An 18,128-nucleotide genomic window follows, 5' to 3' on the forward strand; every position below is an offset into this window, starting at 1 on the left:
AGAAGGTAAAGACTACCCACTCCAGTAATCTGGCGTGGATAATTCCATGGACTGTGTAGTCCATGAGTTTGCAAACAGTCGGACACTACTGAGCAACTTTCATGTTCATGTGTACTAACATCATTTTTGCCGTCCTTAGCAATATTTCATTAGGTACACTGACGAAACCATACTTCTTGTAGTTTGATTCCAGCAAAACCAATGGTATGAAGTATATACTTTATGACTTTTAAGAGCCAACTCTCAAATAAATTAATGAAAGAACAACTCTCATTTTTGAGTAAATACTTATTGTTTGAAACAGGAAATTCAGGAAATCAAAGAATGATACAAATTATGAAGATTACTATGACACAAAAACGTTTTCTGACTGTTAATCTCAAATTTAGAATTCAGATGACACAATCTTATGTTTCATAGAGTGCTTACAAACATTCTAAATAAAGGAAATTTCTAGACTGTATTTAAATAAAATAAGATTTATATAACTATGCCTCACTTTCTTTCAATTTGAATATTTTTTTAATTTTTTTACTGGAATAAAATTGTTTTACAGTGTTGTATTGGTTTCTGCCATACAACAATGGGAATCAGCCATAATTATACATATACTACTTTTTCTTAGAGGGGGCCATTATCATTCTAGTTTTTTTTCTCAAGAGAAGACTATTTTTTTCTGAGATCATGGATTTAGTATCCATTATTCTTGCACTTCTTTTACCCTTCAGTCCAGGACCTACAAAATAATTGTGTATAGAGAGAGGTGGAGAAGGAGAAAGCAATGAAGAAATAGTTCTGAGCAGACAGAATTTGTCACACTGAGATATATTGCTGAAGGCCCTGGGGTGAATGATCTTAGAAATGAATTTCTAGAATCCAAAACATGGACACAGTACTGCATGACCATATAATTATTTTGTTTTTTCCACTAATTCTTTTCTTTTTTAAAAGGTGTGCAATCTACATAGAACCACAAAACCTAAGAAATGTATCAGAATTCTTCCTCATGGGTCTTTCAGATGATCCAGAACTTCAGCCTTTCCTCTTTGGACTATTCCTATCCATGTACCTGGTCACCGTGCTGGGAAACCTGCTCATCATTTTGGCAGTCTCCTCTGACCCCCACCTTCACACCCCCATGTACTTCTTCCTCTCCAACCTATCCTTGGCGGACATAGGTTTCATCTCCACCACGGTCCCCAAGATGATTGTGAACATCCAGTCTCACAGCAGAGTCATCTCCTATGCAGGCTGCCTGACACAGATGTCCATTTTTATCCTCTTTGGAGGGATGGATTGTATGCTTCTGTCTGTGATGGCCTATGACAGGTTTGTGGCCATCTATCACCCACTGCACTACCAGGTCATCATGAACCCATGCACCTGTTGCAAATTAATTTCAGGGTCTTTTTTTGTTAGCCTTTTGAACTCCCAAGTGCAGAATTTGATTGTGTTACAACTTACGTGCTTCAAGGATGTGAAAATATCTAATTTCTTCTGTGACCCTTCTCAACTGCTCAACTTTACCTGTTCTGGCATGCTCACAAATAATATAGTCATGTATTTTGTTGGTGCCATTTTTGGTTTTATTCCTTTCTCTGGAATCTTTTTCTCTTACTGTAAAATTCTTTCCTCCATTCTGAGAGTTCACCCATCAGGTAGAAAATACAAAGCCTTCTCTACCTGTGGCTCTCACCTGGCAGTTGTTTGCTTATTTTATGGAACAGGTCTTGGTGTGTGCCTCAGTTCAGCCATCTCACAATCTCCCAGGAAGGATGCAGTGGCCTCTGTGGTGTACACTGTGGTCACCCCCATGCTGAATCCCTTCATCTACAGCCTGAGGAACCAAGACATCAAAAGGGCAATGTGGAGGTTTCTCAGAAAAATAATCTAACTTCAGTCCCTGTGCCAATGCAGTAAAACTAAGCATGTTGACCTGAAATCCTACCTCTCTCATCTCATCATTTTTGTAGCTCTCTGGCCTTGATGCCTCTCCTTGCTTAACAACTGAGTGTTTCTTCTTTTGGTATTGTTTTAATGGGACTGGGGGAAACTTCTAGGATCCTTTGTCCATCTTAATCATGGCATGATTGAGTATTTTCACTATTGTGATTCTATTGTTTATGATCTGTGGTCCAAGGATCCTGAAAAGATGAATAACTCTTTCTATATATTAAAATTTCACATCTTTTTTCACAGCTTTGACTATTTTCCATAAAATTTTCTCAAGTTTGAAGTGTATTTACACAGGCTATATGTGACATCAACCTTGATTATTATTGAAATCATCAGGAAGTTTAAAAACCCTGACACCAGCCCCAAGGAATGGGATGGGGAGGGTAATGGGAGGGGGATTCAGGATCGGGAACACATGTACACCCATGGCGGATTCATGTCAATGCATGGCAAAACCAATACAATATTGTAAAGTAAAATAAATAAATAAATAAAACTGAGATTTAAAAATAAAATAAATTAAAAAAAAAAAAAAACACTGACAACTAGGTCTCACAACCAGAGACTTATACTTGAGTGTGTCCTGAGGATTTTTAAAAGCACTTAAAGAGATCCAGCGTGGACAAGGTTTAGAACTTCTGATCTCAGTCATATCTTTGATTCCAAGATGACTTGTATACCTTGAATCCTAACAGCTCTTGGACAATGATCAGAACTCAAGGTGGGAAGATATGAAGAGCTTACCATGACAACAGGCAATTTTCCCCTTTCTAATAATGATTCTTCACATATAGTCTCTCTCACACCATACAGTCTGGTGTAAGTGCTGGTTATGAATCTACTGTCTCTGCTCCAAACTCACACATCTGCACTTGCTTTGGGCTGGGGCTCTTAAAATCACTGCTCTGTTTACCATTTTGTGTCCTTACATTCATTCATGTATGCCCATTGCTCAGTTGTATCTAACTCTTTGTTAGCCCATGGACTAGAGAGAGGATAGGCTACCCATTCCAGTATTCTTGGGCTTCCCTTGTGGTTCAGCTGGTAAAGAATCTGCCTGCAATGTGGGAGACCTGGATTTGATCTCTGGGTTGGAAAGATCCCATGGAGAAGGGAAAGGCTACCCACTCCAGTATTCTGGCCTGGAGAATTCCTTGGAGTCACAAAGAGTTGGACATGACTGAGCAACTTCCACTTTTCACACAGGCTCCTCAGTCCTTGGGATTTTCTAGGCAAGAATCCTGGAGTGAGTTGCCATTTCCTTCTCCATGGGATCTTCCCAACCCAGAGTTCAAATCCATGTCTCCTGTGTCTCCTGCATTGCCAAGAGAACTCTTTGCCACTGTGCCACCCAGGAAGGCATTTAATTAAGTACCAGTTACCAACAAATGTGTAAAAATTAATAGTTTTCTAATATGCCAATGTATACAATTAGAGCAAAAACTTAGAGCTGATGACATATTCTGATAAGCAAATAATAAAAACATGTAAATCTCCATCCTATAAAATGCCAACCAAAGCAAAGACTAAGGAAAAGAAAATAAGTTATCCTTCATGGTGGCTTAGTTGCTAAGTAATGTCCAAATCTTTGCGACCCCATGGACTGTAGCCTGCCAGGCTCCTCTGTCCATGGGATTTCCCAGGCAAGAATACTGGAGTGGGTTGCCATTTCCTTCTCCACGGAATCTTTCTGACCCAGGAATCAAACCCCGGTCTCCTGCATTGTAGGCAGATTTTTTAACGACTGAGCTACAAAGGAAGTCCCAAGTTATACTTAGAGATAAATAATAACTGAGAAAATGGAAAAGGTATTACAACCTTGGTGTAGACCTAATGCTGCATAGACTTCACATGAAATACAATGGATTTACAGATAACAAAATTTCATCTTAAAGTGGTTAAAGAAACAAAAGCCTGAATTTTATGTTAAAATCCTGCAAATTGGAAGAAGTAAAAGTGGATGTCCACCTGAGGAGAGAGGGTCCCAGACCCTCCTAAGGATATCACTTTTCCTTTTTTTTCCTTTTCCATTAATATTAAAAAGTCTCCAGAGATTGGGACAACATGGACCAATTGGCTAATTATACCCTTTGTGCATTAAGCCCTAGGTCATATCATTGTAAATAATTGGCTGCTGCCATCTACACATTAGTTTGCCAATTCTAAGCATGTGGATATATACCTATGTCTCCTCCATTTGGAAGCATCTGCATTGAATGTTCCCCACCTGAGTCTGTCTTCCTGCCCATCCTGAGAAGGGACCCTGAGACTTCACCACACACCAGGCAGGAGAGGGGTCATGAGTCTATGCTCCTTGGTCATGCGCCAGCAGAGATGCAGCCCCGCCCAGTAAGTGTTGAGGGGGAGACAGTGATTGAAGGAGGGACCACTGGGAGCAATATTTTCTGTTCAGGAGGAACAAACATGACAATAGAGATGGAAAGATGAGAGGGCACCAATATACAAGATTTGGGATCAGAGCCCTATGAAGGTTAAGTTCTTGGTTCTGATTAGGTTGTGAGAACTCTCATTCAGAGGTCTACTTCTATCCTCATTGGTTCTGATTCTGGCTGGCATTTCTCCAACTATAGCAGCACATGGGTCTCTGTAAACTTCACGTAAGCAGTTCTAATGATCCTGAAAGCAGTGATGAGGATGATAAGGAAGATAACATTAACCATAGTATCATGTACTGTTGCTGAGGTCATCCCCAGTGGCAGGCACTGAGGTCTGCGTTTTATGTACAGTTTTTTATTTCATCTGCATAACCCCTCTAAATTATAAGTACAGTCACATTATTAATACTTTTTTTAGCTACACTGGGTCTTCACTGCTTCACGCAGACTTTCTCTAGTTGCAGAAAGAGGGGGCTACTCTCTAGTTGCAGTGCTCAGGCTTCTCATTGCTGTGGCTTCTCTTGTGGAGCATGGGCTTGAGGAGCATGGAGTCTGTAGTTGTGGTAGATGGGCTTACTTGCCCTGGGGCATGTGGGATCCTGGAACAGGAATCAAACTCATGTCCCCTGCATTGGCAGGTGGATTCTTAACCACTGAACCATCAGAGAAGCCCTCATTAGCAGTTTAAGAAAAGGAAAGGCTTGCAGCATTTTCTGTAACTTGTACGAGGTCATGAGTTAGAAAGGGTTGAAGCCAGATTTGAAGCCAGTGAATCTGGGCAGATTTCCTTCAGACAAAGGGCACCTAGACAGTGCCCCCTGCAAACCCAGAGTGACATGACTGAGCAGTCCTGGAAGAGACTTCCTACTTACCACACCCTTCCCTTTGGAGTTTTCCAGAGGACACAAAGGCTGTACTTGCTGCATTGCTCACAGGAAGGAGGAGTGGGTGAGATCACTGGCAAACTCATCGAGAGAAGGAACCCAGACACTTCAAGGAAGATTTATCTGCTTATCCTGCTCCTGGATTTTAACTGTTCACTTCCTCATCCACATTTATAATCCACCTACTCAATCACAAAAGGAAATATAAAGTCAGAGTCTTGTTGTTCATCTTCACTCAGGAAAATAGAAACATTAATAAATATACCTCAGATATATCTCTGATTAGACCTTGGTACCTTTGTCTTCCCTGGTGACTCAGACTGTAAAGAATCTGCCTTCAATGGATGAACCTTGGGTTCAATCCCTGGGTTGGGAAGATCCCCTAGAGAAGGAAATGGCAACTCACTCCTGTTTTCTTGCCTGGAGAATTCCATGGACAGAGGCTACAGTTGGACATGACTGAGAGACTAACCTTTTCACTTTTTCATCTTTGCTTAAACCTTTCAGAAAGTCTGGAAACAACAAAATTAGTACGTGGGACTCAGAGACTGACAACTTGTTTTTGAATCCTGTGTGCTCCCCTTATTCTTAGCATATTACAGGGCAATTTCATAACATCTCTGAGATGTAGGATTGTCAAATGGGTTGATTCCTTATTGATACAACACCACTGATGTAAGACTAAACAAATAATGGGTGCCTTCTATGCAACAACTATGTGAAATGACTGAGGCTCATTTATTTCTGAATCCCCAGACCCTATACTTTGTTGTTACAGAGAAGGCACCAAGAACTTTTTTTAAAAAAATTAAATATTGAACAATTTCTTCCATTTTTGATAGGAAAAAAAAAGTTAAGCAATTCTTCCACACTGTAGACTTGTTCCTGAAAGGTAGGATCTGGCTGCTCACTGCTCAAAAGCTAATAAACAGGCCCGGTTGGTGGAAAGGAAAATTTGCTTTACTTCAGTTGTGGGCAACTGGTGGGTGGTGACATCTAACCAAAGGCTGGCTCCCCCTCACTGAGAGTCAGTGGGGAAGAGTTTTATAGGCTGAGGGAGGGGGCTACATGCAGAAACAGTACAGTCAGCTCTGACAGTCATCTTCAGATTGGTCACTGATGGTCTGAACAGCATCATCATAGTTGTTTTAGGTACAGTTAATTTTCAGTTTCAGAGTCAGTTTGTTTTCATTTCTTTCAGGCCAATTCTTGGAATTGTGGCAGCTATGTCACTGCTACAGTCTGATCCATGTAGTTAACTTCTCCACCTGGTGAGGGTTTCAGTAAGACAGTTCACAGAATAAGGCTCAGAATATCATCTATAGCCCTTGAGGAGGAACTAAAGGTCCTTGACTATGCTTAATGAACATTATTATGATTTGGTCTCCTTTGACTGTTTTCCTTGTTTTTGCATGTTCTTGTTTCTCTGATTACACTCATTCTTTGACTAAAGTTTTTCCACAAAGAAAAGGCAGGCAGAAGATATGGAGGGAAGGACCACAGGGTCCTGCTATGTTTCCTTTTCAGAATGTCCCATAGGACCAGAGACAAGATAAAATAGTGCTTGTTTGTGTCTAGGTCATGGACTTTCAATGAGACCTATTATCTTCCATTTAATAGCATCTGCAGGATTCAATGATTGAAAAACCATTGCAGAAATTTTCATAAATATGGAGAAAAAAAGAGTCAGAAAAGAAAGACAGGGTACATCTGATTGCATGAACTGAGACACATTTTATGTTTCATTTCATTCCATGCTGTGATGCTCTGATACAGGAAAGGCTTTGATCTCTTTGCCATATAAACCAGAAAACATCATTAAATCTGGCATTGCATTTCATTACTAAACACATTATCTTAATAATGCTTTAAATTCTTTATTAAATGACCAAATATGTATAAGTTCCAAATGTGTCTTGGCTGTGACATATATTACAGAGGTGGATGTTAGACTCTTTTTTTCCAGGAAGGAACAGAAGCACAGAGAGGTGGAAGCACACTCCACATACTTTAATCCTGAAAGATCCAGGATTAAAACCTTGATCTAGGTTTTAGGGAAGATCCAGGACTAAAACCATGACAAATGCACCTATTGTCAGTCCCCTCCACTGTAGCTCATAAGTGTTTCTTTTCTAACCTGCTTTATTGGTCCAGGATGTGCAATGAAGGTAGGAGAACTGATTGATTCTCTTTTGGTTTAGTGAGTCTACCTGTGAATTATGGGAATGAGGCAGTAATTTACATGAACTATATTGACACCAACATAGTAGATTATTGAGTTTTCTATGAATAGTCATGTTTTGCAGTCCAGCGTTGAAATCTAAGGTTGAAAATATTATGTATAAAAGAGGAAAATGCTATGTGCACATATTAAGTAATTATCACCAGGTACTTAGTTCATAGAAAATGATTTTTATATTGCAACAAATACAGAAAGTTAACATTAATAAACCTGATTATACACCAATTGTTAGAAATTGAATAACTAATCTCCACTCACATAATATATACAAGTTCTCATCATACAATACAAAGAAAGATACAAGAATTTTTGTAGGATTATTTGAGAATGTGTGTATGTGTTAAGTCATTTCAGGCATGTCTCTTTTCAACTCCATGGACTATAACATGCCAGGCTCCTCTGTACATGGGATTCTCCAGGCAAGAATACTGAAGTGGATTACCATACCCTCTCCATGTTATTTGAGAATAAACTAATATAAGTAATATGACAAATATGATATATACAATATAAATTAAAATTGCATTTTAAATGAATGCAAAACATTATTTTAAATTTGTTAAATGTAAATCAATACATATAAACATAAATTTATGCAATAAAGGAAATATTATATATCCTTACATGATAATATGCATCAGGTAAATGTTTGAAGTAGTTTTATGTATTTCACAAGGAGACTTAACCTCAAAGTTGTGGTAAACAAAAGCATCTTAGAGGCAATAAGGGTAGTATTCTGTTTAAGGAAGATTTTAAGAAGCTGGTTATGGATACATAAATGAAATTGACATTATGGAAACACTGACAAGGAAATAATACTCATCAACTTCATAACACTGGTTCCTTTTGGGGATGTGTATGCAGAGGAATGAGATGGAGCTGAAATTCCAAGAAAAGTTAAACTGTATCATTAATATTTCAAATCTTTACCAAGTATGAGATTGAAGCATATATTAATTAATGTTTATATTTTAAAAATAAGTAGTGGGTATTGATGAGAATAATAATAATAGGTAATATTCATGGAGCTTTATCTAAGTTGGGCAATATTTTAAGGCAGTGTTTATCAAGTCCAGCTTCACATTAGGGTGACCCAAAAGCACACATGTAGAGATACTGAAATTTGTTCTAGATGAAGCTAGGGTAGTTGTGTATTTTAAAATAAGCACATTAAAATCATCAAATAGACACAGAAATATAAGATTGCAATTCCTTTATTAGGAAGCATTGATATGAAATTCTGTTAACTAGACTTAGAGGGGGCTTCCCAGGTGGCTAAGTGGTAAAGAACCCACCTGCCAGTGCAGGAGACATGAGAGACTCGGGTTCAATCCCTGGGTCAGGAAGATCCCTGGAGGAGGGTATAGCAACCCACTCCAGTCTTCTTGCCTGGAGAATCACATGGACAGAGGAGCCTGGTGGGATACAGTCCATAGGGTTGCAAAGAGTCAGACATGACTGAAGCAACTTAGCAGGCATGCACACACACAGAGGTCTGCATTCTCACCTGGCTGTAGGAATTTTTCTTATGCTAAGCTTTTCAATGTAAATAAGAGTTTATGATCAGGAAAACAAGACTACCAGGTATATGAAAATGTGTTCAACATTGCTAATATCAGGAAAAGTTGGTCAAAATCTACATTAAATATTGCCTCACATCTGTTAGGATAGCTACTATTTTAAAAAAAATGTTGGTAAGGATGTGGAGATAAGAAAACCCTTGTAACTGGTTGGTGGGAATAAATATTTGCACAGCTCTTACAGAAAACAGAAAGGAGGTTCCTTTAAAAATTAAAAAAAAGGAGCAAACTGAAGTAGAACTACCTTAGGATCCAGCACCCCACATCATGGTAGATGCCAAAGAAATGAAGTCAGAACCTCGAAGAGATATCTACATTCCCCTGTCATTATCTTATTATTTGAAATAGTGAAAGAATGAAAACGTGTCTGTTGACAGATGAGCAGGTAGAAAAATATGGTGTGTATATAAAGACAATAGACTATTACTCAGCCATACAAAGAAGGAAATCCTGCCATTTGTGACAACATGGATGGATCTGGAGAATATTATGCTTATTAAAATATGTATACCAGACACAGTCAAATCCACTATGATCTCACTTAGGTGTAGAAGTTAAGAAAATTAAACTCTTAGGACCATAGATTAGAACTGTAGCTGTGAGGACTGGTGGTGAGGAAAGTGGGAAATGTTAGTAAAACGGTATAAGCTTTCAGTTATAAAATGAATAAATTCTGGGGATCTAATAAATAGCCTGGTTACTATAGCTAATAATTCTGGCTGTGTTCATGAAATATGCCAAGAGAGATTTGCCTAACTGTTACTTCACACACACACACAAATAGAAAATATTTGAGCTTCCAGATATATTATTTAACTTGACTGTGGTAATTATTCTCCATGTGTATGTGTATTAAATCATCATTTTGTACATCTTTTAAAGACTTTCAAGTGACACAACCCAAATATATGCAGTTTCGTCAATCATTTCAATAAACTGAAAAAAAAAAGAAGCAGTATTTTTCTGCCAGTACAGAACAGAGTCCAAAAAATGTAAAGTGGTCTCACACATCAGACATTTAATTGAGATGGTATTGAAACAAATAACCTGGTATAAGATAAAAAATTTCAAGGGGGTTTCTTAAATTTCATTATCATGTAATCCTTGACAATGCTGTGCACAGGAATACCATCTTTGTAGTCACCAATGCATTAGATCATGTGCAACTAATTAAACAATATTGATTGAAATTTGACCTCCTCCAAAGGTATGATGTATATACTAAATGACTTCTGGAAGATAACCTCTAATATTTGAGTAATCCCTATTTCATGAAGGAGGGAAGACAGAAAACCAAAGATGATAAAACTCTGAATATCAAATAAACTGTGTTCTGATTATGAATATTCATTTTTAATTTAGAATCCAGATGACATAGTCCTGTATTTCATAGATATTTGTAAATATTCTAAATGAAGGAAATATCTAAAATTGTATTTGAAAGAAATGACTTAATCTCTTTATATTTTAATTATTATATATTTTCTTGGAAGGGGAAGGGAATCTCTCATTATATGTTATTTCTAAAGAAGTAGGCTATATTTAACTAAGATCATAGATGTATTAACTCTAATGTTCTTGTTTCCTTTCCCTTTTCATGAAGTTTTATAATCTGTTTATAGACAGATCTGTATAACACAGAAATCAAGGACGAAAAATTCTAAGCAAATAGAATTTGTCACAGTGAGAAATATTGCTGAAGGAACAGTGGTGTATAATCTTAGAAATGAGTTGGTTGAATCCAAAATATAGACATAGTGCTACATGACAGTTTATATATTTCCTATTTTTCCACTCCTCTTTTTGTTTCCCAAAGATATCCAAGCTATATAGAACTGGAAATCTAACCACTGTCTCAAAATTCTTCCTTCTGGGCCTCTCAGATGATCCAGAACTTCAGCCTTTCCTCTTCGGACTCTTCCTGTCCATGTACCTGTTCACCTTGCTGGGGAACCTGCTCATCATCCTGGCCGTCACCTCTGACCCTCACCTACACACCTCCACACCCCCATGTACTTCTTCCTCTCCAACCTGTCCTTGGCTGATATTGCTTTCATCTCCAACACCATCCCTAAGATGACAGTGAACATCCAAACTAATAGCAGTGTCACCTTCTATGTGGGCTGCCTGATAACAGATCTCTACTTTTATGTTTTGGGGTACATGGATAGTACTCTTCTTACTGTGATGGCCTATGACAGGTTTGTGGCCACCTGTCACCCACTGCACTACATGGTTGTCATGAACCCATGCCTCTGTTGCTCCTTAGTTTTGGTGTCTGTTTTGGTTAGCCTTTTGGATTCTCAGGTTCACAATCTGATTGTGTTACAACTTATCTGCTTCAATGATGTAGAAATTTCTAGTTTCTTCTGTGACCCCTCTCTGCTTCTCAACCTTCCCTGCTCTGACACACAAAGAGTATATAGTCAGGTGTATTATTGGTGCCATCTCTGTTTTTCTCCCTACATCAGGAATCTTTTTTTCTTACTATAAAATTCTTGTCTCTTTTCTGAGGGTTCCCTCATCAGGTGGGATATATAAAGCCTTCTCCACCTGTGGTTCTCACCTGATAGTTGTTTGCTTATTTTTTAGGAACAGGCCTTGGTGAGTACCTCAGCTCAGCTATTTAACAATCTCTCAGGAAGGATGCAGTGGCCTCAGTGGTATAAACTATGGTCACCCCCATGCTGAATCCCTTCATCTACAGTATAAGGAACAGAGACATCAAAAGGGCCGTGTGCAGGTTCCTCAGCAAAACCTTCTCATCTTACGATCTGGCCACCCATAGAAAATGTAGCAAAACTAAACCTGGAGATCTGAAAATTTTACCTCTCTCATGACGTCATTTTGCAACTCTTATGACCTACATTCCTTTCTTTGTGTTACACCTGAATATTGCTTCTCTTTTACGGTTTAACATGACAGTAGGGAGTTTCAGGATCCTTTGTGTATCATAATCACTCTTTGCCTAAATCTCATTATATCTACAGAGATTCTGTGATGTTTCTTTGGTGGTGAAGCAGCTTCAAAGAATGATTAATTCCCTTTAGATGTGTTGAAAATTTACAAGTTTTCCACAACTCTTATGTCTTTTCTATAGTAAATTCTATTTCTATTTTTCAAATCTCTGCATGCAGTTATATTTGAGGATGCACATCACTGTTTCTCAACCTTGGCTTTTATCAAAAACATCTAGGAAATTTAAAACTACTGACCCCGGGTCTCACCACTAGACACTCTGGTTTAACTCGACTTGGGTGTAGCCTGAGTATGAGCATTCTTGAAAGCACTCAGATGGTTCTAGTGTTTGGCCAAGATTGAGAACTACTGATGTAAGTCTGGTTTTTCCTCCAAAAGCGACCTTTATTCTTTGGGTCCTAACTGCTCATGCACAAATGCTGAAGATATGGAAGAGTCACTGGTCAAAGGGAGAAGACAGAAGACCCTGCTATAGTAACAAACAATTCTCTTTCCCCATTTTTGTGATAATTTTCTTCTCACAGCTTCTATACATCATATGCATGGGCTTTGCTCTAGGTTGGGTTTCTCGGAATCACTGCTCTACGTTGTATCTTGTGTTCATCTTACATACTTTCAACAGTGGTCTAAAAATGTCTCTATGCCTTAAAAGCTCAGCTGATTCCTTTACACACACACCCCCCCCCCCAAGCCCTTGGTGGAGTAGCTTCTTCCTTCATTTATGATTGCTATATTACTTCTTTGGTTTTTTTTTTTTTTTAATTTTCAGCCCTTCAATAACTATTTAAATGACTCTCTGTGTTAAAGCTTTTCACTAAAATGATTAATTGCATTATTCCTGGCTGACTGCAACTCAGCCATAAAAAATAATGAAATAATGCCATTTGTAGCAATTTGGATAGACCTAGAGATTGTCATACTGGGTGAAGTATGTCAGAGAAGGACAAATATCATATGATATCACTTATATGTGGGATCTATAAAAGGGTACAAATGAACTTATCTACAAAACAGAAATAGACTTACAGATGTAGTAAAGAAATGTATGCTTATCAGAGGGTAAGCAGTAGGGAGAGATAAATTGGAAGGTATGAACTGACGTATAAACACAACTATATCCAAATAGATAGCTATTAAGAACTATGACAAGTGAAACTCTACTCAATGCACTGTAATGAAGTATATAGAAAAAAATCTAAAAAAGAATGGATATATGTATAACTGATTCACTGTGGTGTATACCTGAAACTAACACAACGTTGTAAATCAACTCTATTCCAATAAAAAATGTTTGAAAAAACACTAATGGTTTTTCTTTTCTTACTGAATTTTAACTGATACTGTAGCACTGGGTATGTTTGTTGTTATGTACCTGCAATTGAAAGATGCAAAATGTGCCCAGGAAAGACACATGGTTATCAAGAGTATATCAGCTTTGGGTATGCAACTGGAGAATAGGTGGTATCATAGTCCAATTGCTATGTGGCTCATGATGCTTGTAGTACATTGAATCACCCAAATCTTCACAATAAGTTTGCCTTGCTTTGCATATCTTTGAGACTCCAAAGAACCTATTATCAGCAAAGGGAGGACTTTTCCTTTTACTAGAAGCAGCCTGATTAGGACTTCACTTGATTACCCTGCTTTATTGTCCTCCATCACAATAATTATATCATAAGGCTCCTATTGAGTTGTGCAAGACAAGTATCCATCACTTTTTGAGGTGTCACATTTTTTGTATGGTAGTAATCTTGGCTGACTGAATGCTGTGCAGAACTACATTAGCTTATTTTTCATTTTACCACTTAGGAAAATCACCAACAAACTATTGATAAGAAAATTTGATATTAAAGAAAAGAATACACTTGACAAAAGACGTTTTCTTATTAATTTAGGCAAAGAGATATTGCCCAATAAAAGTTATTAAAATCACTAAAATACTATACCTGCATATCCATTAATGCTAACCTAAGTGACAATGAAAGAATCTTGGAAGGGGCCAAAATAATGCTACTTTGTGTGTGTGTGTGTGTGTGTGTGTGTGTGTGTGTGTGTGCACGCATGCATGTGCATGTGGTTCTGTGGGTTTAATATACTGTTTATGTTCTGTTAAACTTATATCACATTGTTTCTTATTAGATCATATTAAATTCTCATAGAAAATGAATATAGGGCATTTTAACTCCATAAATATTATTATAGAAAGTATACACTTGAATAGTAATCCTAGGTGTTCTACAGTATTCATGAAATGATTTTCTGCAATGTTCACAACCGCCAAATTGTCAGAAAATACATCCTGCTTGTATGAGTTTAATATTTTACATTCCACAGAGAAGCAAAATCCTATGTTCCACATCTTTCACTGCTTGACTTATTTCAGTTAGCATAATGAACTAACAGAAGCAGAAGAGATTAAGAAGAGGTGGCAATTAAGAAAACTGAAATCATACCAAGCATTTTTTCTGACCACAATGCTATGAGACTACATATCAATTATAAGAAAATAACTAAAAAACACAAGCACATGAAGATTAAAAAATATGTTTCTAAATAACCAATGGGTTACTGATGAAACCAAAAGGAAAATTAAAAAGTTTCTAGGAACAAATGACAGTGAAAACATAACAAATCAAAACCAATAGATGCAACAAAAGCAATTCTGAGAGGGAAGTTTATAGCAATACAATCCTACCTCAAGAAACAAGAAAAACATCACCTATACAACCTAACTTTACACCTAAAACAACTGGAAAAAGAATAACCAAAAAAAATTAGCAGAAGGAAAGAAATCATAAAGATCCAAGCAGAAATAAATGAAAAATAAATGAAAGAAACAATAGTAAAGATTAATAAAACTGCTGGTTCTTTGAGAAGATAAAATTGACAAATCTTTTAGCCAGACTCATCAAGGAAAAAAGAGAGAAGAATCAAATCAACAAACTTAGAATGAAAAAGGGGAGGTTACAATAGACAGTGCAGAAATACAAAGGATTGTAAGAGACTATTATGAACAACTGTATGGCAATAAAATGATAACCTGGAAGAAATGGAAAGATTCTTAGAAAAGTTCAATCTTCCAAGACTGCACCAGGAAGAAATAGAAATTATGAACAACCCAATTACAAGCATTGAAATTGAAAGCTGTGTAGGAGGGTTCCCTTTTCTCCACACCCTCTCCAGCATTTGTTGCTTGCAGATTTTTGGATCGCAGCCATTCTGACTGGTGTGAAGTGGTACCTCATTGTGGTTTTGATTTGCATTTCTCTGATAATGAGTGATGTTGAGCATCTTTTCATGTGTTTGTTAGCCATCCGTATGTCTTCTTTGGAGAAATGTCTATTTAGTTCTTTGGCCCATTTTTTGATTGGGTCGTTTATTTTTCTGGAATTGAGCTGCATAAGTTGCTTGTATATTTTTGAGATTAGTTGTTTGTCAGTTGCTTCATTTGCTATTATTTTCTCCCATTCAGAAGGCTGTCTTTTCACCTTGCTTATAGTTTCCTTTGTTGTGCAGAAGCTTTTAATTTTAATTAGATCCCATTTGTTTATTTTTGCTTTTATTTCCAGAATTCTGGGAGGTGGATCATAGAGGATCCTGCTGTGATTTATGTTGGAGAGTGTTTTGCCTATATTCTCCTCTAGGAGTTTTATAGTTTCTGGTCTTACATTTAGATCTTTAATCCATTTTGAGTTTATTTTTGTGTGCGGTGTTAGAAAGTGATCTAGTTTCATTCTTTTACAAGTGGTTGACCAGTTTTCCCAGCACCACTTGTGAAAGAGATTGTCTTTACTCCATTGTATATTCTTGCCTCCTTTGTCAAAGATAAGGTGTCCATATGTGTGTGGATTTATCTCTGGGCTTTCTATTTTGTTCCATTGATCTATATGTCTGTCTTTGTGCCAGTACCATACTGTTTTGATGACTGTGGCTTTGTAGTAGAGCCTGAAGTCAGGCAAGTTTATTCCTCCAGTTCCATTCTTCTTTCTCAAGATTGCTTTGGCTATTCGAGGTTTTTTGTATTTCCATACAAATCTTGCAATTATTTGTTCTAGTTCTGTGAAAAATATGGCTGGTAGCTTGATAGGGATTGCGTTGAATTTGTAAATTGCTTTGGGTAGTATACTCATTTTCACTATATTGATTCTTCCAATCCATGAACATGGTATATTTCTCCATCTATTAGTGTCCTCTTTGATTTCTTTCATCAGTGTTTTGTAGTTTTCTATATATAGGTCTTTAGTTTCTTTGGGTAGATATATTCCTAAGTATTTTATTCTTTTTGTTGCAATGGTGAATGGAATTGTTTCCTTAATTTCTTTTTCTACTTTCTCATTATTAGTGTATAGGAATGCAAGGGATTTCTGTGTGTTGATTTTATATCCTGCAACTTTACTATATTCATTGATGAGCTCTAGTAATTTTCTGGTGGAGTCTTTAGGGTTTTCCATGTAGAGGATCATGTCATCTGCAAACAGTGAGAGTTTTACTTGTTCTTTTCCAATTTGGATTCCTTTTATTTCTTTTTCTGCTCTGATTGCTGTGGCCAAAACTTCCAGAACTATGTTGAATAGTAGCGGTGAAAGTGGACACCCTTGTCTTGTTCCTGACTACACTGTTGGTGGGAATGCAAACTAGTACAGCCACTATGGAGAACAGTGTGGAGATTCCTTAAAAAATTGCAAATAGAACTACCTTATGACCCAGCAATCCCACTGCTGGGTATACACACCGAGGAAACCAGAAGTGAAAGAGACACATGTACCCCAATGTTCATCGCAGCACTGTTTATAATAGCCAGGACATGGAAACAACCTAGATGTCCATCAGCAGATGAATGGATAAGGAAGCTTTGGTACATATACACGATGGAGTATTACTCAGCCGTTAAAAAGAATTCATTTGAATCAGTTCTGATGAGATGGATGAAACTGGAGCCGATTATACAGAGTGAAGTAAGCCAGAAAGAAAAACACCAATACAGTATACTAACACATATATATGGAATTTAGAAAGATGGCAATGACGACCCTGTATGCAAGACAGGAAAAAAGACACAGCTGTGTATAACGGACTTTTGGACTCAGAGAGAGAGGGAGAGGGCGGGATGATTGGGGAGAATGGCATTCTATCATGTATACTATCATGTAAGAATTGAATCGCCAGTCTATGTCTGACGCAGGATACAGCATGATTGGGGCTGGTGCATGGGGATCACCCACAGAGATGTTATGGGGAGGGAGGTGGGAGGGGGTTTCATGTTTGGGAACACATGTAAGAATTAAAGATTTTAAAATTTAATAAAAAAAAAAAAAGGAGAATAACACTAAAAAAAATAATAATAATAAAAAAATAAAATAAAACAAAAAAAAAAAAAAAAAAAGAAATTGAAAGCTGTGATCAAAAATCTCCCAAAAAACAAAAGCCCAGGACCAGATGGCTTCATAGGAGAATTCTGTCAAACATTCAAAGGAGAGCTAATGCCTATCCTTCTAAAACTGTTTCAAAAAATTGCAGAGGAAGGAACACTTCCAAACTCATTTTACGAGGCCACCACAGCCTGATACCAAAACCAGACAAAGACAACACAAAATAAAGAAAACTACAGGCTAATATCACTGACAAACATAGATGCAAAAATCCTCAACAAAATTTTAGCAAACAGAATTCAACAACACATTAAAAAGCTCATACAACATGATCAACTTGGGTTTATTTCAGGGGGGCAAGGATTCTTCAATATACACAAATCAATCAATGTGATATACCATATTAACAAATTGAAACATAAAAACCATATGATAACCTCGATACAGAAAAAGGCTTTAACAAAATTTAGCACCCATTTATGATTAAAACCCTTCAAAGAATCAGCATAGAAGGAACCTGCCTCAACATAGTAAGGCCATATATGACAAGCATACAGCAAACATTATTCTCAATGGTGAAAAACTGAAAGCAAGATAAGGGTGTCCAATTTCACCACTATTATTCAACATAGTTCTGGAAGTCCTAGCTACAGCAATCAGAGAAGAAAAGAAGAAGAAGAAAAAAAAAAAAAAAGGAATCCAGATCAGAAAAGAAGAAATAA

The 18,128-nt window shown here is 37.2% G+C and overlaps 1 protein-coding gene and 1 pseudogene across 1 annotated transcript; both read left to right on the top strand.

Moving 5' to 3' along the window:
• Positions 1 to 919: 919 nt before the first annotated feature.
• LOC138085997 (olfactory receptor 7E178-like) lies at positions 920 to 1,894 on the top strand. The gene has a single exon (XM_068980708.1). It carries the CDS (start codon positions 1,007 to 1,009, stop codon positions 1,892 to 1,894), a length of 888 nt encoding a protein of 295 aa, XP_068836809.1. The 5' UTR covers positions 920 to 1,006.
• Positions 1,895 to 7,398: 5,504 nt separating this feature from the next.
• Positions 7,399 to 11,898, top strand: LOC138085692 (olfactory receptor 7E178-like; annotated as a pseudogene).
• The last annotated feature ends 6,230 nt before the right edge of the window (positions 11,899 to 18,128 follow it).

This window comes from Capricornis sumatraensis, chromosome 9 (genome assembly GCF_032405125.1).
Source record: "Capricornis sumatraensis isolate serow.1 chromosome 9, serow.2, whole genome shotgun sequence".
Lineage (NCBI taxonomy): Eukaryota > Metazoa > Chordata > Mammalia > Artiodactyla > Bovidae > Capricornis > Capricornis sumatraensis.

Excerpts from the sequence above, each read along its gene's own strand:
- LOC138085997 (XM_068980708.1), top strand. The coding sequence starts at position 1,007 with ATGGGTCTTTCAGATGATCCAGAACTTCAGCCTTTCCTCTTTGGACTA.